The sequence below is a fragment of the Drosophila navojoa genome, chromosome 2 (genome assembly GCF_054131105.1).
Source record: "Drosophila navojoa isolate 15081-1374.11 chromosome 2, UAZ_NAV_1.0, whole genome shotgun sequence".
NCBI classification, from domain to species: Eukaryota; Metazoa; Arthropoda; class Insecta; order Diptera; family Drosophilidae; genus Drosophila; species Drosophila navojoa.
Genome location: NC_142890.1, coordinates 30,583,922 through 30,605,458, shown reverse-complemented (window position 1 = coordinate 30,605,458; position 21,537 = coordinate 30,583,922). Strand labels below are relative to the sequence as shown.

General features: G+C 37.7%; 3 protein-coding genes across 3 annotated transcripts; 2 read left to right on the top strand and 1 right to left on the bottom strand.

Moving 5' to 3' along the window:
* Positions 1-451: 451 nt before the first annotated feature.
* On the top strand, positions 452-7,756 carry sqz (squeeze). The gene is made up of 3 exons (XM_030387004.2): positions 452-1,131; positions 4,809-5,451; positions 5,667-7,756. The coding sequence occupies exons 2-3, from the start codon at positions 5,014-5,016 to the stop codon at positions 6,930-6,932; spliced, it is 1,704 nt and encodes a 567-aa protein (XP_030242864.2). The 5' UTR covers positions 452-1,131; positions 4,809-5,013; the 3' UTR covers positions 6,933-7,756.
* A 9,640-nt stretch (positions 7,757-17,396) lies between these two features.
* On the top strand, positions 17,397-18,532 carry LOC115563664 (uncharacterized). The gene has a single exon (XM_089261876.1). The coding sequence runs from the start codon at positions 17,503-17,505 to the stop codon at positions 18,400-18,402; it is 900 nt and encodes a 299-aa protein (XP_089118002.1). The 5' UTR covers positions 17,397-17,502; the 3' UTR covers positions 18,403-18,532.
* Positions 18,533-18,768: 236 nt separating this feature from the next.
* LOC108659574 (BRCA1-associated protein) lies at positions 18,769-21,401 on the bottom strand. Its single transcript, XM_018112971.3, has 6 exons — positions 21,320-21,401; positions 21,033-21,086; positions 20,591-20,942; positions 20,360-20,530; positions 19,505-20,296; positions 18,769-19,444 (listed from the first exon to the last, which is right to left on the bottom strand). Exons 1-6 carry the CDS (start codon positions 21,333-21,335, stop codon positions 19,150-19,152), a joined length of 1,680 nt encoding a protein of 559 aa, XP_017968460.3. The 5' UTR covers positions 21,336-21,401; the 3' UTR covers positions 18,769-19,149.
* Positions 21,402-21,537: the final 136 nt, after the last annotated feature.

Sequence of the window (21,537 nt, the reverse complement as noted above, 5' to 3'; positions counted from 1 at the left end):
TTTCATAAGGTTTTGTCAGCACTATCGCTGTTTAGATTAATATCAAATTTGAGCTTGTGGTTTTCAATTATTTTAGTATATCAAATCATAGTAAATCATATTGACTCCATGATGATATTTTATACTTAAGACTTTAAAGTTAATTATAATTACCTTTCCAAAAATTGCGTATTCATAAGGAATACAGGGTGCTCAAAATATTCATAGAAATAACAGCCAATCAGAGTAAAACCGGAATAAAACACAGATAGGGAGTCGGAGAGAGCACAACAGATAGACAGAGAGCTCAATAGTGGTGAGCAAAAAACACACACATAAAAAACATAAACAAGCATTTTTTCAATGCGCGTGCAAGAGGGAGAGCGAACGAACCAAGAGGCACACATAAGCACACACACCCAGGTATTTACGCTCACAGCTGCTTTCCGTTTGCAATGTCATGAAAAAAGTTGAGTGATTTTTTTCAGTCGAGTTTTTGCCACCGAGCTGAATGGTTACTCTTCTTCACACTCGTCTTTTTTACGTTTTTCGTAGTGATTTGTTGTTCGCGTACGCACAGCATGTAAATAACGAGGAGCGAAACGAAGCACAAACCATAAACGAAACGAGCGTTGCATGCTGTAAAACGTGCGATCTCCCCTCATTCATCATTTATAATTAATCAAGGCGCCAAAATAAGTCGCGCCAAATTTTGCAAAAAAGAGGGCAGCACAAGTGCAAACACACGCTCAAGTGTGTTGGTGTGTGTATATATTTTTGGCGTGCGCGGCCATTTTTTTCTTTAGCTCTCAAGTATGCATGTGTGTGCGTGTGCTTAGTGTACTCCAAATTCGTAAGAGAAATCGTAAAAAGTGCAAATAGACAAAATTAATAATACTAAATATAAATAAAAAAGTCATTGAGTAACTTCGGGTTGTTTATATTGCTCCCTACACACGCAACACGAAAGGTGAAAACGTAAAATCGCACAAAAGTTGTGAAAGGATAGCAGAAGGGAACGCGAATATTTGTTGAAACACCCCATCCCCCAACCCCTCTAATAGGTCAGTCAGAACACGTGCTTTTACTACAAAAATATCAACAGAAACGCGCTCAAAAAGAGAATACAATAACAACTGTCATTTCCAGTTGGTAAGTACCAAATGTTTTTCTTATTTTTTGTTACTTCTCCAAGCAAAATAGCTGTTTCTATGTTTACAGTGGTCAAATATTATTACCTTTTGCTTAATTGATTAAAATTTCAATTTTGATCAATAAAAATACACACAAGTAATATTCATGTATTTATCTCATAGTCTAAGGATAAAAATTAAATTATGATTAGAAAATATGTATTCAAAATATTTAAAATCGGCTAGGCAAAGCAAGCTAAAAATTTACCGTGCTAAACAAAAAAATGTGTCATCAAAACATTTGCCAAATGCAAACGGAATTGTAATACTGTGCAACGATGGCTGCCAATATTTACCCACCCGCCCTGGTCATTGTTTGACTTCTTTATGTGCCATTCATTCGGTGGCGGTTTGTGTGTCGTCTTTTTTATCTCTGCTGTTTTTGCTCTCGCGCTCAGCAGTTTTTTCTTCTCCTTCCTTTTTTTGCACATGTCACCCGCACCAACCGTTGTAGCCTTTTTTCGTTTATTTGCTTAGCAGTCCAAGCTTTTATTCCATGTTTTTGCAGCTTGCTTCTGTCCGGCTCTTCATTTGTTTATGTTGCTAACTCGCTCGCGCGCTCTCACTCTCTCTCTCTCTCTCTGTTGCTCTCTTATGCTGTTCAGCTGCGGTCGCTGCTCGCGCTCAATTAATTTTCGTTGATTCGTTTTTTGTGTGTGCGTGTGTATATGTGTATATGTATGCATATGTATATGTTTGCTTGAATGTTTTTTTTTTTTGTGTGTTCGTTCAATTTTGTTGTGTATACCTATTTTTTTTTCTTTTATATGCTGTTGTATGCTTCTGAACAGCAACGTTGGCGTTACCGTGCTTTGGGGCCGCCTGAGTGATTCCGTCTTCAGCTGTAGTCGCTGCATAGTGCTTGAAGTGCTATTTAACAAATCATATACGGCAGTATATTTTTATTCTTAAGATGTATGACTGATCCTTCCACTGCAGGGTCAACAAGCGACTAAGGGATCCTGTGTGCCTTTTCCCTTAGGCATTTGGCCTCTGCTTAACTGATGGACCAACATTAACAGAAAAAAACATACAACAACAACCGGTTTTTCTGACCAGCCAGCTATAATGTTTTAAGAAACAACCAAACGAAACACAAAAAAATCTGCTTCTGACGTCAACTGCGCAGCAACAACAAACAGCTACGCACTGTTTCTGTGTGCCTGCCTGTATGTGTGTCACTCATTCTCCCACTCTTGTGCGGCGCTTAGCTGTTCCATCTCTTTCTTTCACTCTCTCGAACCGATTTAATAACTCAATTTGTTTTATTTCAATGCGGCGCGCGCCAATTCAGATGTTTTTCTTATTGATTTTTTTCTACAAAAAATGAGGGAAACACACATAAAATTCGACGGACAAACACCTGTGACAGCTATTTGTTTACATATTCTTGCTATTTGTTATTTCTTTATGGGTCAAACAGAGTGGTTCAATTAAAGAGGAAGCTCATATTAATTTCTTTATGAGTATAAACAATACTACATTAATAATTATCATATGTAATTTCAAATCTGATTATGATTTAAAGTTATAAGTTACTTTGTTTACCCCATCTGTTATCTTTGAATTTGCTTATAAATATATAAACAACTATTTAAATACATATGCACGTATGTATGTATATTAGCAAATACTTGTTTTATTATGCCCTAAACCCATTGAAAATGGGAAATCAGGGTATAATGGTTGCTTACTGCTTATACGTACATTAGTGTGGATGCATTTGTATGCATTTGTGCATAAAAGAAGTGAAGAATGATTAGAATATCAGCTTGTGAGGCATCTCCTAATCAAGCAGTCTTGTATGTAACTTGTTCTTGTTTTTTCCCTATTTTTGTTTCTTTGCTTACGATTAGTAAATAAGCTCAACTCAAATTGAATTCTTACTTATTGTAAATAAACAAAAGCAATCCTTCGGATGAGTAAGAATTATTGATATCACAAATATTCGTCAATTATCTGAGCTTTGAATACAATGAAGCATAATCAAGCTTTTACAGATGCTCCAACCAAAAAGTATATCGTTTAATTACCCTAAGATAAATTTATATCAATAATTGCTTGAGATTACAATTTTCAAATTTGCATGATATATATATTTTCTGATCTGATACGATCTATATTTCTATTATATATATGAAGGCAGTTAGTGATATTAGATAGTTTACATAAATAATAATAATATGATTTAATATTTTTACTGTAATAGAAAACCGTATATCTAACAAAAGCAATATTCAAACAACAAAATGATATTAGGTTTTACCCATCGACAATGGTAGTCAAAACTATGATATGATATAATATTTGTTTAGTTATTGTTACCAAGAATTAATTCCAAATAACAATTTTTGTTAAGCCAGAGCGACAGAGGCCTTCAGGAATATGATATAATATATAATTTACAAATGCTATATAATATTAAATGTTTTACGTAATATAATGTGCTTCACATACATAAATCACAGTTCACATTATAATAGACCATTATTATATTATCAAATATCCTTTGAATCATGATAAACTGTTGATAAACGGTCAAAAGTCTAAAAACAGCATCATTGTTTTACTATCTATAAGAGCCAAAGCTAAAATTTGTACTCTTATATAGTAATTATCTTTGATCTCTGACCCCAGTTAAATGGCCTAATGTGTATTATGGTTCACCAAATGTATATATGACGAAAAGTATGCAAATCTCAAAAACTTTGCATGAATATATAGTTGACCTATGTATGAATTTTCAGGGTATTTCTTATTCGATTGCTCTCGACAAGAGCTTGACTACTTATTTTGTTTTAGCATAACTTGAATTAGTCTTCTATTGTTATTCTGCAAATCTTGAATGTATTCCAAATCAGATAAGTGCCTCTCGTCTGTTCTTTATTTAGCATCTGCTTTGGGGAGCCTCAATTTTGTGGCAGATTCCGAATTGCCCCATTTTCGTAAAGAGTTTTGCTCTGTGTTCTTCAGTTCTCGAGGTGATTGACACGTTCCACTGGCGCCCCTGACTCTTAGCTGGCCTCCCGGCTCTTTCTCAAAGAGTGCATAACAAATAGAGAATTTTATTTTGGTTGTTCGCGTTCACTATAGAGGAGAGCATATAAGTTTTACAATTCTTGGTTAATTTGAACGTACTTATACTTATTCTGGAGGTATGATAGATGTAAAATAAATGATTTTCTAACAGATTTACTAAGAAAACAAAGAAATGTCTAAGTCCTAAGCGGGTATTGTGTGGACAGATACGCCCGACTATAATATTTCAACTTGTTCTTTTTGCAGTTTTCATATAAATGAAATGTTGTGTTGTCACATCGGATTTTTTGCTGTGCACAAGCGCCTTTTTTGTTTATCTTGTGTTTTTTTGGCATTGTTTTTTCAATGCTTGGCTTGCAAAGTTTTGTTTTATTTATTGCACGTTTAATTCATAAACAATTAATTAATTCATGCACATTTATGTTAAATTTATGTACAAAAAGTCTCAAAAAAATTGCCAACTATTTGTAAAAGAAAAAATGAAGCAACGCGAAAGCCAAATGGAAAAATGGAAAAAGTAGTTTAACAGTTCTGTTGACTCTACAGAAATTTGCGACGGAAGCCTAAATAACAATTACAATATTTCTGTATTTTCAGCATAAAACCTGAACGACAAAAAAGAGTATAAGCCAAGAAGTTGTGTAAGCCGCGTTTCGATTTCAGTTTAGTCGCAATCGTTGCTCGGCTCGGTTACGCTCTCTTTCTCTCCAAACTCCGCTGAAGCGCTCGCTGTCGCAAAGGCCACAATCTGGACGCTCGCACGATCGCCTATCGACCGCTGAACCTAGGCGGGCAGCCGCTTATGGCTGCCGAACTGCCGACCACGACGCCGAATGGCGCTGGTAGCGAGTATCACCTGCACCGATCCATCGATCAGCTGCGCACGCTCAGCCATCTCACCCAGCAGCAGCTGGTCCACGACTACAAGCCCTTCAACATCAACGAGTTCCGCCAGAACGTTGAGCGTTTGGACTACTCGCGCAAGAACGGGCTGGTGCAGCAGCAGCAAATATTGATTGATCAGCAGCAACAGCAGCAGCAGCAGCAGCAGCAACAGCAGCATCAGCAATCGCATCAGCATGACTCCGAGCAGCAGCAGCAGCAACAACAGCAGCAACAACAGCAGCAGCAGCAGCAGCAGCAGCAACAGCTACTCCACCAGCCGCAGCTAAAGGGTAACTACAGTGCTCCAAGCTCGCCGGCAACGCCTACTCAGCTCAGCGAGCACCAGGAGCAAAAGGTGAGTGCAGCCAAGTAAAATTATTTTTTAATTTTTAAATTTTTAGATTTTATAATTATTATTTTTATTAGATTTAGTATTGTTGATTGCAAAATTTGGATTATAAAAATAGCGAGCATGATACAATATTAAATTATCAATATCATATCATTGTCATTGACAGACTGAAGTATTCTATAAATCAAAATTGTTCCTTTCTTTTTCCCAAATCGCAGTACGATCCGAGTCGTTCGCCTTCTCGGCAGCAAGGTGGCAGTAATGGTAGCAACGGCTCATCGCCCGAGGATCAGCGCCAGGGCGGGGAGCAGACGAAGCCGTACAAGTGCACCTCGTGCAGTAAATCTTTCGCCAACTCGTCCTATTTGTCGCAGCACACGCGCATCCATTTGGGCATCAAACCCTACCGCTGCGAGATCTGCCAGCGCAAGTTCACACAGCTGTCGCACCTGCAGCAGCACATACGCACGCATACGGGCGACAAGCCGTACAAATGCCGGCACACTGGCTGCCCGAAGGCCTTCTCGCAGCTCTCGAATCTGCAGTCGCATTCGCGCTGCCATCAGACGGACAAGCCGTTCAAATGCAACTCCTGCTACAAGTGCTTCGGCGACGAGGTGACGCTGCTCGAGCACATACCCAAGCACAAGGACTCGAAGCATCTGAAGACGCACATTTGCCAGCTGTGTGGCAAGTCCTACACGCAGGAGACCTATCTGCAGAAGCATCTGCAAAAGCATGCCGAGAAGGCCGAGAAGCAACAGCGCCACACGACGCCGGCCGCCAGTCTGCAGCAGCATGTGCCAGCGGGCGGCATTGGGCTGAATCTGCAGAGGCAAGCGATGAACGACGCTAATGCCGCGTATTGGGCCAAAATGGGCGTTGATAGCGCTGCCGCCACGCTGGCCGAGGCCATACAGCAGCAGCTGCCGCAGGCCAATGGCAGTTCGTATGCCAACTTTGCGACACTCCAGCATCAGCAGCAGCAACATCAACAGCAGCAGCAGCAGGAACTGCTGCAGCAGCATCATCAACGCCTGGCCAACAGTGGCGGGGATACGCCAGGGCACTCGCACAGCCCGCATGACGAGGCTGGCGAGGATCTGGTGCTGCGTCAGAGCACGCCACAGCATCATATACAGCAGCAGCAACAGCAACAGCAACAGCAGCATCAACAGCAGCAGCAGCAACATGCGACGCATGCTCATTCCCCTGGCCCGGGCACCTCTGCCTTCACGCCGCTGAGTGCCACCGTCGCACCACCGCCCACGCACCTGCAGCAGCATCGAGCACCGCCCGCAGCCACTGCCGCCTACCTATATCAGCAGAACGCAGCCGCTGCTGCTGCCGCCGCCGCCTTTCCTACGCAGCTGATCTCGCTGCATCAGATACGAAACTATGCGCATCAGCCGAGCACCGGCATTTTGACCAGCGACCATTTGGCCCTGGGTCTCAGCACCGTGGCCAAGGAAAAGGCTCAATAGTATCGGGCGACCGGCCAAAAACGGCAGCCGAAAGAGCAGCAGCGACGATGACAGCGAAAGCAGCTTAAGTTAAGTTAGGGTTAAGTTAGACTTAGCTTGGGCTGATTTAGAGAGTGGGACAGCTGTCGATGCCTGGTTTCCTCTATGCGGCTCTGATGTGGCTGCACAGCACGTCTAAGGAAATACAGGCGGCAACTGTGCTGCCCCATCGTAGCACATAAACAGATTTAGTAACTCCACACTGCCTCAAGAAAACAAATACACCTATCAATGTGACATGCATACAGCAAACCAGGCTTTGACAGCTTTAGTCCGCAAGAAACTACTTGAAGATTATTTTGTAAAGCAAACTCAGGTTTTTCACTTAGATTCTAGAACACACTATATATATATATAATTAAACTATAAGCAATATTTACAAGCAAGATTGAGGAAACTAGAACACAAAACTCTATTCAACTCGAAATTTCTATTGTTTCCAGTTGCAAACAGTTTTTTGTCCATGATAGAGGTAGTCCGTAAGCCTGTACAACAACAACCTATAATAATATAGAGCAGATCATAGGTGCCGTACAAAGTACTGCGATAGTTATATATCCACGAGTGTACATATTATAAATAATTATAATGTGCTGTACAAGTCAACGTATCAACGGAGTTATACAATCAACAATTTGTCTGTATAAATCAAGAGTTAACCAAACTACGTCTAGGATCTATTTTATATTTTATCATACATGTAAGCGAAAAATGAACTTAATTTAAAAACTAAATGATGTAAAAAGATTAATGAATAAAAACTGAGAAATATTTATAAAAGCAAATGAATTTATGGATCCTACATCGATTTTATTGTTTATTTGAAGGTCCGGCAACCGCAGCGAGGATCAAAGGATGCAATGATGCAGAAGCAAATGCACATAATCCGCTTACGTTGCTTCGGAAGAAGAGAGCAGAAAACTCACAAGAGATTTACGTTCTCAGATGTTTAGCATTTCGCGACCTTCCATATCTTCTTATTGCCCTCAATAGCAAAGAAATCGAAATTGAGAAACAGCTGCTGCTAACGCCGATCGACGTCGCATTTCGAAGATTAATGATAGCTTTACTCGAGTGGAGCACAGATTTGAATATATGAGCATTCATTGAATCGTTGTTTTGAGCTAAATTTAGATATTACAATATTGGCTCTAACATTGAAACGGATGTGCGAATTACCAATACATTCAATATTTAATAAGGCAGAGCTGCATATATTTTGTGGCTTTGTATAATTTAGTATTTTTATTAAGTCTTGACATCTGAAATTAAATTAAATCTGCTTTTATAAGTAATGTAATTTCCTATATATCGCATGTAATTTACATCTATAATTGTATTTCACAGAAGATCGTTTGCTAGATATATTGAATAAAATTTACATTCCTATTTAAATGTATATGCACACATATAGTATATTACAAAGAAAAAAGAGTGAGCGTATTCAGCTTTCGACATGAATGGACTTAATCAATTTCTTTAAATTCTGTTTTTTTCTTGCCCAACAACATTCTGCTTTTAGGGAACTACCGAGCACATCACGAATTTCTACTTATGGCTACAAGTGCTCACTCAAAAAACGTCTACATCGAAGGTTCTCCTAACGTAGCTTAGATATTTTTAAGATTTTGCTCGTTTCGCGCTACTGGTGCCAATGGAGAAAAAAGTAAGAAAATATATTTATGAAATTTATAAAATGATAGTAGAATAAGTTTATTATATGAATTAGATACTAGTATACAAAAAGCATATAGAACTGTTCAAATCTAATAAAAGCATGGAGCGAATTGAGATGACTGCATATGTAATACCCATCGTCTCATTTAAAATCCATTCTTTTATCTAGGTGACACCATCTACACTCACATCTTTTATAGTATCGAACACACAAAGTTTCTTAAAGAGGCTTCACAGTTTCTTATTAAGTAAAATTATTAAAAAATAAAATCATGTTCACTTTATAAACAAATTGTTTCCGATCTTTAATCTTTATCCTAATGAGGGAATCAAAAAAATTCTAAATTCAAAGCATAAATTTAACTTGAATATATATTGGAAAGCAAAAGTGAAAATATATTGTTAGATATTGATTTTCGTGTATTTTCATAGTTTTATATATTTATGTACATATGTAAGACAAGTCAGCAAATAAAAAAGTAATAAAGCTTAGACAAGTAGAGCCATTATAAAAGGTAGCATGAAGCTTCATACCGTATCCTCAAGTTTCGGTTCTCAAATTGGATATTTTTTTTATGTAAATAAAAAACCAGTTTGATAACCAACTTAATAGACTTGATTTTAACTACATAGATGATACATTTAAAAAGTATATATGAACTTAAAACTTATATAAATCGTCTAAAAGTACATAATATATACAAATAAAATACTTTGCACATAAAATAGAAACTAAACGGAAAACTACATAAAAAAATCAATTTTATGACAAATATTATGAGCCTAGACTCAAGCTGAGGCCTAGAAAACACAAAAAAACTACAAAGACGCGAAAACCAGTTTTAGGACTTAACAGGTGCTTCACTCAAATGGTGTGGAACATACATAAAAATAAAAGTAATAGAAGCAAAAAATAAATACAAACGAAACAATAAATTAAACGAAATGAACTATGTTTATGGGCGCATAAAGATAAGTGTCTTTCGCGAGCTCGTTAAAATCGGATAAATAGCGAAAAGTATCCGATAATTGAAGCAGTAGAGTGACAGAGAAAGAAAGAGATATAGATAGAGAAAGAGGAATAGAATGCGCCCACAAGAAGTCAATGAGAGGTCGTCAAAGGGTTGTGTCAATTGTCTGTTTGGCGTAAACAAAGCACATTTAGGGATATTTGTTAAGCATTTGGGCACGAGTGTGATCCTTTATATTTTACTTTGTTTTTTATATTTTTCGGAAGAGGAAAAGCCAGCCCTTCTCCGAGGATTGCCGACAATAAACCAACAAATCATCGCTAAACCCGTCAGAGATCGGCACACAAAAGAGCGAACGAGACAGAATTGGCAACACACCACAAAACTGAAAAGAAAAGAAAAAATTGAGAAAAGCAACCGAAACAAAGATCTCTTGACAATGGCAATACATCGATCTATAATCGATCATTTGGCAGATTGTGCGAATGCTGAAAAGAAGAAAGGGAAATTTGCCAATTGTTGGTGCAACCCCGATCTATCTCTCACTCACTCACTGTCTCTCTGTCTCCCTTCCTCTCACTCTAGCTGTGTGGCTGAAGTGCGATCTCTTTATATCGAGGGCGCTACGCAATGTTTGCCAATAATTTAATTGATAAATGATTTGAAATTTTGTCGTTTTTTTTTTTTGCCAACTCGCGATCGCATCGATCATAAACGCAACGAAGCATTCAACTTTGGGACTAGTCATTGATTAGCATATCAATATACATTATTATAGATGCTCTAATGATCAAGGGATTGTTGGGCTCTGTATCTGCTGTCTGCCATATCTCAAGCAAATGCCCTTTGTTTGCCTGATCTTTTAGATTCTGGGGTGCTGAAATCATCACGAGGCTTTTCCTTTTGGCTGGATCATCACGGCCTTTGTTATGTTAACTATGAGAAAAACGCTGGCTGAGGATCTCTGATGCCACAGAATTCCTTCACTGCTCACTGTCAATTCTTTTTTTTTTGCCTGTCCCGCGTGGCTTTGATCGATATGATAATTAGAATGCAATGCCTGAGGTCAAAAATGAGTTGATAAAAAATGAGTGGCATCTGCCAAGACAGCACACAGAAAAAAATAGGGGTACATTACTTAGGAAACTAAGCGAATAGAAATAGAAAATTTTTATTATTATTATATTATATTATATTATATTATAAAAATATTTAAAAAAATGTAAAATGTTTTGCATATATTCTAGTTAGAATAAAAATAAGTAAATAAGTAAGATCTTATTTTACTTTTATTTAACCCAATATAGAATAAATTTAATATAGGAGCAGTTACTGAAATTCTAATTGTAATTGTAAAGACTATCTTTATTCTTTACTCCATTTTTTAAAAATAATTTTGGATGCATTTGGGGAAGTATTAAAATAAATAACATAGAAAACTAGTAAAAACTTTAATAATACATATGAACAACTTACAAAATTATAATAGTATTTGTTTGAATAATACTTATAACAATATATATGTATAAATATCAACAAAATAAAGTGCAAGCAGATGCACTGAAACCCAATAAATTACTATTCCCATCCTTTCTTGATCAATGCGTTTTACAAGCTTAGATTCTCTAGCTGGGATCCGTATGTATTACAGTGTATCCCTTTAGCCAGAGGCATTATGCAAATGTGAATTGTTCCGATTTGAATATTGTGTGTATGTGATTTCAATGGCAGGAGATAATTTGATGCTGCAGAAAGGCGGCATCAATGCCATCAATAGATTTATGGTTTCTAAACTCCAGACATAATCAAAACACACACAGAGTAACGGAATGGTTCTGTTCTGGGGGTACTCGGGGTCGTACAACCCTCAGAATTGAGTCGAGTTTAGCATAAGAAAAGGACCTCGAGGATCTCGCTGTTCGAGTATGTGCGTGTGAAGCCGGCTTGTGCGGGCAAAATGTAACCCTAGCATTTAGTCGCCATTCAGCGATTCTTTGGATAAACTATTTATGAAATTATTACACAATGCGCACAATATATTGAGTGGGGTGCTGCGATTAGCCCAGTTCGGCGCGAAAAGAAAGGCAAAAGAGGAGAGGTGTGTATGTTTTTCCCATAACTTCTTGTTGGCTGTGTGCGCCTTTTTGTTGCCATTCACCAATTCGTACTCCTATTCTCTACCAACGTTTGGTTTTTTTTTTTTTTTTTGCATATATTGGTTTCGCTATTATCTTTGTTCTCCAACATATTTGTATCTCTGCCATTCAACTCATTGTTGGATTCTAATAAGGTGCGATATTGTGAAATTTGATGCGATTTTTGTCTATTATTGAATTTGGAACCCTTATTTTTTGCACACTTTTGTCTGCCCCGGTTGCACCTTATACAATGGGTTTAATTGCTGAGGTTTTTTGTGGTCTGTGGCGTTGTGTGCATAGCATTTCCTTTGTATTCATTGTTAGAGGGCCACTGATTAGCAATCGGATTGATATGTTATTGGTGTCTATCAATGTCAGATTGCGAAATTGATGGACTTTTAATAAGATGTTTTATCGAAATTTGCATTGATTGGCAATGGCTCTCAACGATTTTAAAGGAATATCCACTAGAGGCAATAAGCGACATAATTCTAAGTAGAATGTTATAAGAAACTAAATCAGGGGAAGGAGACTCTGGAACAATATACATATGTAGGCCTGATGAATTCTTCTCCAGAGCTATCATATTTTCCATACATATCTATATAATCGAAATACTTTCTCCAAATATTAAGTATACAGATCCACAGATATGCACATTCAGATACAGATACAGATACAGATACAGATACAGAAAGTGAAATGAGTATATTGGTTATGTGCAATGTGTGTCCGCCCATTGGGAGCGTGGCAAAACGGATAAAACTGTATCTCCCAAAGTTGTAAATCTAGAATGCTGAAATTGCACGTGAACTAATGTTTCGTTTCTTTAAAGATGGGTGGAAATTATATATCTACGCATACTAGGGGCGTGGCAAATCGGACTTAAAGATATAGTGATTTTTCAAATTCTGCTAGATTTTGGACATTATTGATACTATTGATGAAATTTGGTATATATACGCAGGTTAACCTCCCAAGTCCAACGAGCTATGATGGATTCATCTCCGCCCAAGGGGGCGTGGAAAATCGCAAAAGTTTATATCTCCTAAAGTATAAGAGCTAGAGGCTTCAAATTTGGATTGTTAAGTTACCAGTAACCTCTAACCAACCTCTTCCCCAAATAATATTGTTACGCCTCTTTAGGGGTGTGGCATATCAAAGAATATCCTGTAATTTTTTCAGTTTTGGAGCGTAAGCATTTTGTATCTAGGTTACCGTTAGCTTGTTCTATGAGCTCGCCAAAAATGAAGTTTCTACGCCCAGTGGGAGGGGGGGGGGGGGGGGGGTGGCAAATCGAGAAAAGCTTTCTATAGAATTGGACCTAAGCTTAGCTACTAAATTGCTTATGGGGTGTGAATGAATGCAGTTGGTAAAGCCCGAATGCAACGTTTTTACTTGTTTTCATATCGTTTTGAATTGGTTTTCTTAATCTATTAACAAAACAAGTAACAAATTTTTAAAAAATAATGTCCAATGTATATTAATTAATTTTGAAAATAAATGAATCATTTCTAATAGATTTTAATGTCCAATATATATTAATTAATTTTGAAATATATTAATCATTATATCTTATTTTTTCATAACTATGTATATCTGTGAAATCGGAGGCTTGAGTAAAAGGTTTTTAATTGTTTGTTGTTTACCTAAAATTTATTTCAGGTATTATCTCACCATTCGTTCTATTTTGCATTTCACAGTCAAGTATACAAATATTTGGAAAACTGGAAAAAAAACCTTTTAGACAACACTTTTTTGTACATACATAGCTTGCATTGAGTCGCACGTGCTTAACAAACTGCGCAGTTTGTTATCCTCCGTAAAAGCAAACCAAAATGACGCACTGACGTAAATTTAATTACCATTTTCATAAAAAAAAAATAGCTGAAATTTAAAAAAAAGAAATTTTTATTATTTTCCATTGTAAAAAGGTAAAAAAAGTGAAAAAAAAAACCGTTAAGCTATATCCTTACAGTAACGAATTAACAATACTCATTGAAAGTACTGCAAAAAAAAAAAAAAACTTGTCACACAGCATTTTAACATTTTTTCAAAGGGGCTCCTGCTCAAGCATAAAAAAATAAAATGAAAAGTAAAAAAAACGAGACCCAATTATACACGACTTTTTCTGTAGTCAAGCATAAAAAATGCAGCCTTAAAAAATGGGTTAAAAAATTGACGAGCTGTATGAAAAGGCGCGCATGCAGCAAGGATGCGCTCGCAGGCTGATGATTTTTTTATTTGTTGCGAGGACAAGAAAAAAACATAGAGCTAACCAAAAAAGTATGCAACGGAGGCTCATTTGAATATTGGGCGCTAGAAATGTTCTCACGATTTTTTTGTGCTTGCTTTGTTTTTTTTTTTTTATACTAAGAGACTACCCACAGGCCTCAAGGATAATGGAAGAGCGCACAAGGAAGACAGCTCGTATAAAAAATAAGAATCCGGATTTTTTTGCCTCATTTCCATGGCAAGGAATACACTCCTTAAGAAGCAGCTCGGCAAAGGGTGAACAGGCACAAAGGGATAAAAAAAGCGCTCTTAATTTATGCACAACACGTTCGCGGATCGGACAAAGGGTTGAACGCGTGATCCTTGCACAGGATATCTGTGTGCAGCCCATCCGTCGCATTTGCATATTTGATCAAGTCCTCTTTGTCAAGGGTGCGGGCCCAGCCCAGGGTCAGCATCATTTTTCATTTCTTCTACTATAAAAAAAATAGAAAAATACGCAAATTATTCAAAAATGTTCCTAATGCGCAGCTCATAGCATAACTTGCCCGGTGAGTTGAGCCTGAGTTCAGTACATGCCAGATTTGTGCATTAATATACTAAATCGAATCGTTCTCCTTCAATAGGTAATTAATTAATGTTCTTAGTATATCGCTCTTTGCCTCTCTATTTCTGCCAGGCTGAGTAGGTAGACAAGTCATGCAAATGGAAGCCAGGATCTACCCTGCATAGCTCTGAGTCTTCTCTTCCTTTTTGACAACGTCTTGAGCCTCCTGTTTGCTATCTATTTTGCATATTCGGGTCTTTCTGACGCTTTGTAAAAGTTTTAAGTCAATATTTGCTCATTAGTCATGTTCAATAATTCTAATTATTCTAATTTATTTCTAAAGGACATTCCTTGAACTTTCTAGTGAAGGAAAGCAGCTGCCGTTCGTTAACGTTGGCTGAGCATCAATTGAATCTTTGAAAAATTATTGCTAACATCAGAAAAGCCTTAAATATTTTAAATATTTACAATAAATAATTTATAATTAAATACGTGCAGTTTTAGTCACATATAAAAAGTTAATGTAAAAGTAACTAACAATTTTCAAAGTCGAAATACAAAAAAATTTAGTGAGTCCATTGCAGTATTTTATTCTAATAGTCAATCACAATAATAGCCGACGGTCTTCAAAAATATTCCACGTCCCGGACTTGCCGAGTGGAAACAGATATAAAATAAATATTTTGCAATATGAATTGAACTTAAACCATGCAGCTGTCAAAAAATATTCAAATTCATTTGCGTATTGTAACATAGCTCAAAAAAAAAAAAAATATATAAATTTAAAATAATAAATGTTGCTAATTAGCCAAAAGAGTACTCTTAGATAACAATGTGCTTTGATTTTATAAACGGATTAAGATATTATCCTAACTTAAATTTTACTAAGTAAAGGTAAAGTGATTAAAGTTATATAAACACCGAAGGAGGCTGTGAAGGATTGCAGTGCTCCGAGATATTCAAAATTTATAGTGCATAAGACAAGTTCCTGGACATTTTGACGGCATTCCTGCAGGTGGTCACGGCTGTGGGCTGTAGATAGTCACTTCAGCCTAACATTTCTTTCAAGATCATTCAGATTTGGGTCTCCCACCTTTGTTTTCGTCCAAATTTGCAGATTGATAACGTTTGAAGACGGTTAATTGATTGCTAAAAAGGCAGCCTAATAATATTAATTATAGCCTGCTATACAGTTTAAGAAAATATTTAACGGTTTTGCAAACGCTTTCGAATGGTTTTTATACTTTTTTTGTTTGCCATGTGCAAACATTCCACAGTCGTCGAACAAAATCAATCAAGCTCGGTGACAACCAGAGATAACAATAAAAATAAAAAAAAAAATGCATCATCCAAATATATAAAATTAATTAGCAAGCGTTTAATAAATTATGCAAAAATTATACAAAATTATGCGAAAAAATTGGCAAAATAAAAGCGAATAAACAATTTTATAATAAGTATGCAAAAATAGACAAAACTTGCGAATCAAAAACCATTTTGCTGTGTTCAAATTTAATTAATTTACTTAATTACAGAGCCGGCTTAATAGCTGCCAATAGACCTGACTGACCTCACATAAAACTGGTTAACTTGTGCCAAAATTAATTTTTGACGGGTTCATTTGCGATCAAAGGCAGGCGGAGAGAGGAGCGTTCCAATGGGTAAAAAAGAGTTGAGCTTGTAAACAAAATGAGCAATCGACAGCTAAAATCATGTTAGTATATGAAAAATAAAGAATGAATGAAACCCCAAAATAAAATACTCTGCATAGAATTTATTGTAATGGAATCGTTTCAGTGCACAAATTTTTTATGAATGGTTGCATAGCTGATTAAAACTTGAAATTGTAGAGTCACCGTTCCAAAACACATAAATTTAATCAGAAATCTTGAATTTATGGGTTTTGGATAGAACTCGGTGTTTCGAAGATTTTTGCTTTCAGTTTGATTATAGTTATATAGTCAAAAATATAATAAATAAATAAATATAAAGTGCCCGATTTAGTAGAGCCAGGTAAAGTAAATAGGTATAAATATAAGTAGAAAATACAAAAGGTGTAAATATAAAAGATTAACTTAAGTGAGAAAAGATCGTTGGACAGCAAATCAGGTAAACATAACACCAATACAGCAGTTTTATGTAAATACAAAAAAAGAGTTCTTTGAGGCATTAAAACAACGGGTCTTAAAAGATGTGCTCCTACATGCGGATCAATTTTGAAACACGGGCTGGCTGGCTAAGAATATATGTAAATAAAATTTCATCGATTAGTAATGCATCCCTTCTACATTATTTATATTGAAATGTAAAAGGGTATTCCCAAGCGCCACATACTTAATAAGCAAACTATGATACCCTCTTTAGGGGCAGTGAAAATAATAATAAAGTAAAATAAATGATTGATTGAATGTCAGCTGATGTTAGCTAGAAGAAGAGACAGAGGAACCAGAAGAAGGGGGTCCAAAGCTATTAAAAAGTGTTAGATAGATGGTTATACTTGTATTGTGCTTTCAAAATATTTACTGATTTAACGATATAAAATATAAGTGCCGATTTCGGGTCAAACCAGTTTGAATATTAAATAAAATATATATTTTATTAATATGAATGAAACGGTACATATGTGTTTGTATTCAAGTACATATACTTATATAAGTTATTTTTATTAATTTCCTACTAAAAACTCAACAATTTCTAAGAATGCAATGGATCTCTCCGAGTACGTAAAGCGGATATTTTGATAAATTTTTCTATAATTAAAGTCGACTTTCATTTATAAATCATCCCTGAAAGTTGAGAGTTAGTATATCACATAGTCCATATCATAATACAATCATATATAACATACTTTTTAATTATTTCTATTCAAATCACAGCTAAAATCATTTGATATTTCCAAATACGAAATAAATCAAATATATTTTATGTAGTATATAAGAAAAAATACGAAAGAGAAAGAGAAAATGCTGGACGGTTGTGGCGATGAGTTGCCCAATCCCCATAAGAATTGCTTGCGGGAAATGTTGAACACGCTGATCTGCAGTGATCAGGATGTGAAGCGTTTGAACACGGAGTTGAGGAACTTGCAGATCGAGCTGAACGAGGAGCTGCGAAAGATTGAGAAGGAAAATGCAACGTGCGAGGAAGTTAAGAAGAAGATGATGGAGAAATCAGTAAGGCCTCGATTATGTGAGCCTGACGAGGAGCAAGCAGAGCTCACCAAGCGGCTCATCAATCTGGATGAGGTTAAGCATTTCTATTCCAAGCGCTCGGAGGAGATACGCAAACGCCGAGACAACATCATCATGTATGCCAGGCAATGTATGCAGGCCTACAATGAGGAGAAGTGCAAGTTCAAGGCATTCCACGAGAACACTGTGGATTACATAAAACGCACGGCCACCTTGTCGCAGGACCGGACGGTTGTGCAGCGCTGTGAGCGGGATGTTTGCGAGATGCACAAACGGTTCGTGAAGGAGGTGGCAAACCTAAAACACTGCGAGACTCAGCTGCAGCCTTTCTTTAAGCTCTTGAGGGAATCGGATCCGAATGTCCACTGCGAGTGCTGCTGCCTCAAGGACTACGATTGGCTGCCCCAGGGAAAGAATATGGAGGCAGTCGATGCCGCCACCAAGGAGCTAAAGGAGAAGATGGGCAAGATCTTGGTGAGCGCTTTTGCTCAGCTGCACATCCACATGCCTCAGGATATGTACGGCTTCATAGCCGGCTACCTGATGAATGTGGAGCGCAACGAGCATGAGGTGAAGGAGAAGCTGGACCTCTTCCAGGACCACGAGGAGGGCCAGGTTAAGGAACTTCCCGATCCGACCTATCGCTGCGACAACGAGTGCCCCAAGCAGTAAATTTGTATTGAAATGAATTTGTTAAAATTGGAAATACGCCAAGCCTCATTTAGAACTGTCTCAATAACTAAGTCTTTAGAGAATACCGAAATATATAATTCAAGAGTCAGCCATAAGTTTTTTGGAAAAAGAGTACTAGTTTAATGGCTTCAATCGGAAGCAAAACCAACTAACTGTAACAAATTGATTTGATCAACAATATATCAGGAAGACGGAAAATAAATGAAGAGCTAAATTTCTATAATAGAAAATAAAAGTAGTTTTCCCAATATCCTCATATAGGTAAACATAAAGCTATATCAATTCATTATTACCTGAATAGTAACAATCACCTAGCTAAATATACCAGTTTGTTAAGAGTGAGCCTTATTTAAGTAATTTTTATTAAATATAAACTCACATTCAGATGATATAAATCTCTACAAGTAGAATAGTCTTGCATGTTAAGTACATAAGCTTTTAAACATACAGATAGACAGATGTATATAGATATTTATAGATACTATATTATTCTTTAGCTTTTTGTTTCACTTAGAAAATCACATATAGAGTTTGTTTTGTATTAGGCGACACTTAAGCTTCAGTTTCGATTCTGATTCAATATATTATGCAAGTTAGTTTCGAATACATTTCTATTGATTCTTCGAGTTCTTTATCAAGCGGGTTGCCGGTTTGAATGTATTACTATTACATTTGAATCTTCGAACTTTTTGAATGCTGAAGCTAAACGTTAATTCATGCGTAATTCTACTTCTTGCGACGATTGGCGCGCCGAGACGTGGTGGCAGGCTCCTTTTCGGTGACACCTGTTATGGAGGCGCCCGACATTTCGGTGTTGGCCATCTTCTCTTGAGTGTCCAGAAAGAACATAACATCGCGCAGCTGCTCCTTGAGATCTGTGACCTCCTTGTCATGGTTGTGCTTAAATTCATTGTATTGCTGTTCCAGGTTTTTGTATTTCATGTGCCAGGATGTTTGATTGTCCTGCAGGGCCTTGGACAGTTCCCGTTCCTCAGTCAGTTGCTTTTGCATCTCTTTGAGCCTGTGAGCCGAGAAGAGTTATGAGTCTCAGGCGAGATGTATCTATTTGACATTGACTTACTTGTTTGCCTGTTGGGCAAGTTTTCGTTCCAGACTCTGCTTCTCCTTCAGCAAGCTCTGGTGCATCTGCTGCAGCTCGCCTATCTCTGAGTTGGCCGCGTTGGCATTGCTCTGAAATTCCTCCCACTCCTTTTCCAGGCGCTCCATGCGCTCCTCGTAGTACTTGCGTTGCGTGTCAAGCTGTGAGGTTAACAGGTAGGTAAACTCCATTTGCATCGAGTCGATCTTCTCTTCGCGCTCATCCTTCTCCGTTTGCGAGGCAACAAGTTTGCCGTCCGATTTATTTTGGAACAGGCGATGCACGAAGTTGTCGCCAGCGTAATCCCAAACGCTCGATGTCCCCAGCTGCATTGCAAAAGTGTGATTGGTGGCGCGATAGTGCGCCGCGGCATGTCCGCCTTGATATCTACCGCAGCCCACATGTCCACAGATTAAGCATATCCACAGCGAATCTGTGCCTTCGCACTCCATGCAAACCGAATCTTCGACGAGCTCCGGGGTCTGCACGTGACGGCACACCGGGCAAGTGGAATCTCCCCACTTCATCAGACAGCTGGCGTGGAAAGCATGATTGCAAAGAATCGTCAAGACGCCATCAACGCTCTCGTCCATGCGCTCCAAGCAAACGGGACAAGTGGGCAGTTCAGTGTGACCAAGAGGTGGCAAACCATGTTCTCCACGCTCGACCTCTGACACCCAAACGGCGTGACAGATGGAATCAGGCTCCAGGGAGTTGTAGGCTAAGCCATTGTAAGAGTTGTAGAATTCTAAGGCAGATTCATTTGAGCGAAACCTGAAGCAGATTAATTAGATAACATATTGACTTTACACAAGTGATCCTAATTGATTCACTTACTCCAGCAGCACCATAAACTGATTTGGACTGCCATCGCGCACGATGCGCACGTGTTTAATCTCCGCATGACAGGGCGCTATGAAGGTCAGCAAATCGTGGCAGTTGAGTGTGGAAGGTACGGCGAGGAGGCAGAGCTGATTTGAAGGCGCCTCCTTAATGGCTTTGCGTTCGCTGTCAAATGGAATAAACATAACAGTTAGTTATGCATTTGGGCTATTTTTTGCTACGCACTTTTTCTTGTAGAGATGTATTATGCCTTTGGTGACCTCCACAATGGGGTTGCCAGAGAAGTAGCCCAGCTCTTGTGGAAAGTTGGAGGCCGTCCCTTGCGTCTCTTCGCCACCGCCACGGGGCGTCGTCTCCCGAGAGCTGCCTGCCGTTGGACTGTTGGTATGCTGCTGCAGTGCAGCGGCCCAATTCATTTTCTTTAATTCCTTCGCTGCGTTTGTTTCTTTAATCCAACGAAGGTTTGTATATGTTTCAATGATGATTTCGTGTGCCTGGCGTAGTCCGCGGTCGCGTTCACGTTCCTTTTGCACACGCGGATTAGTTGGGTGCTCCGCAGAGACAGCGCCTTCTTGGTCTGCGTGAAAAACAAAAAAAAAAGCAAGAAACAAAAGCAACGACGTAAAATCTTTGTCTCTGTTTTCGTAGCTCAATTTAGGTCATTTACCTGCGTTGGTTTCCAAATCGATTTCGATTTTGATGACACACAAGGAAATATTTTCTAGCATTACACAGGCATAATTTTTGTCAGGGTTAAGTGCCAAAAATCATATTATTTCTTAGTTTATGAAAGAATTTCACAATGTTCACTACTGAATGAAACGCGCAACAAAAGCGAACTATGCAAACAACTACTGAAAAATACCACAAATACTACTCATTGTTATCGATAGTGCTATCGTACGGCTGACCAACAAAATGCAGTGTTGGCCAACACTAACAAACGTAACATACCGGTCCTTAAATCCATTTGATTTTGAAATTGTATTTGTTTCGAAGAGCAGCAATTTAATAAGTGTTTCTACGTTAAATGGACTGGATTGCTAAGTTTTTAAATTATTTACACACACTAAATAAATAAATAGTAAAATACATATTTCATGTTTTAATATATTATTTTATCTAGTTATTATTTTATATTATATTTAATTTTATTTTTACACTTTTATAAT

Bases quoted from the DNA above. Each gene is read 5' to 3' on its own strand.
- LOC115563664 (XM_089261876.1), top strand. From the start codon at position 17,503: ATGCTGGACGGTTGTGGCGATGAGTTGCCCAATCCCCATAAGAATTGC.
- sqz (XM_030387004.2), top strand. From the start codon at position 5,014: ATGGCTGCCGAACTGCCGACCACGACGCCGAATGGCGCTGGTAGCGAG. The intron at 5,452-5,666 runs GTGAGTGCAGCC...CCCAAATCGCAG, and splicing joins GCGAGCACCAGGAGCAAAAG to TACGATCCGAGTCGTTCGCC.
- LOC108659574 (XM_018112971.3), bottom strand. The intron at 20,531-20,590 runs GTGCGTAGCAAA...TCCATTTGACAG, and splicing joins ATACATCTCTACAAGAAAAA to CGAACGCAAAGCCATTAAGG. The intron at 19,445-19,504 runs GTAAGTCAATGT...CTCGGCTCACAG, and splicing joins CTTGCCCAACAGGCAAACAA to GCTCAAAGAGATGCAAAAGC.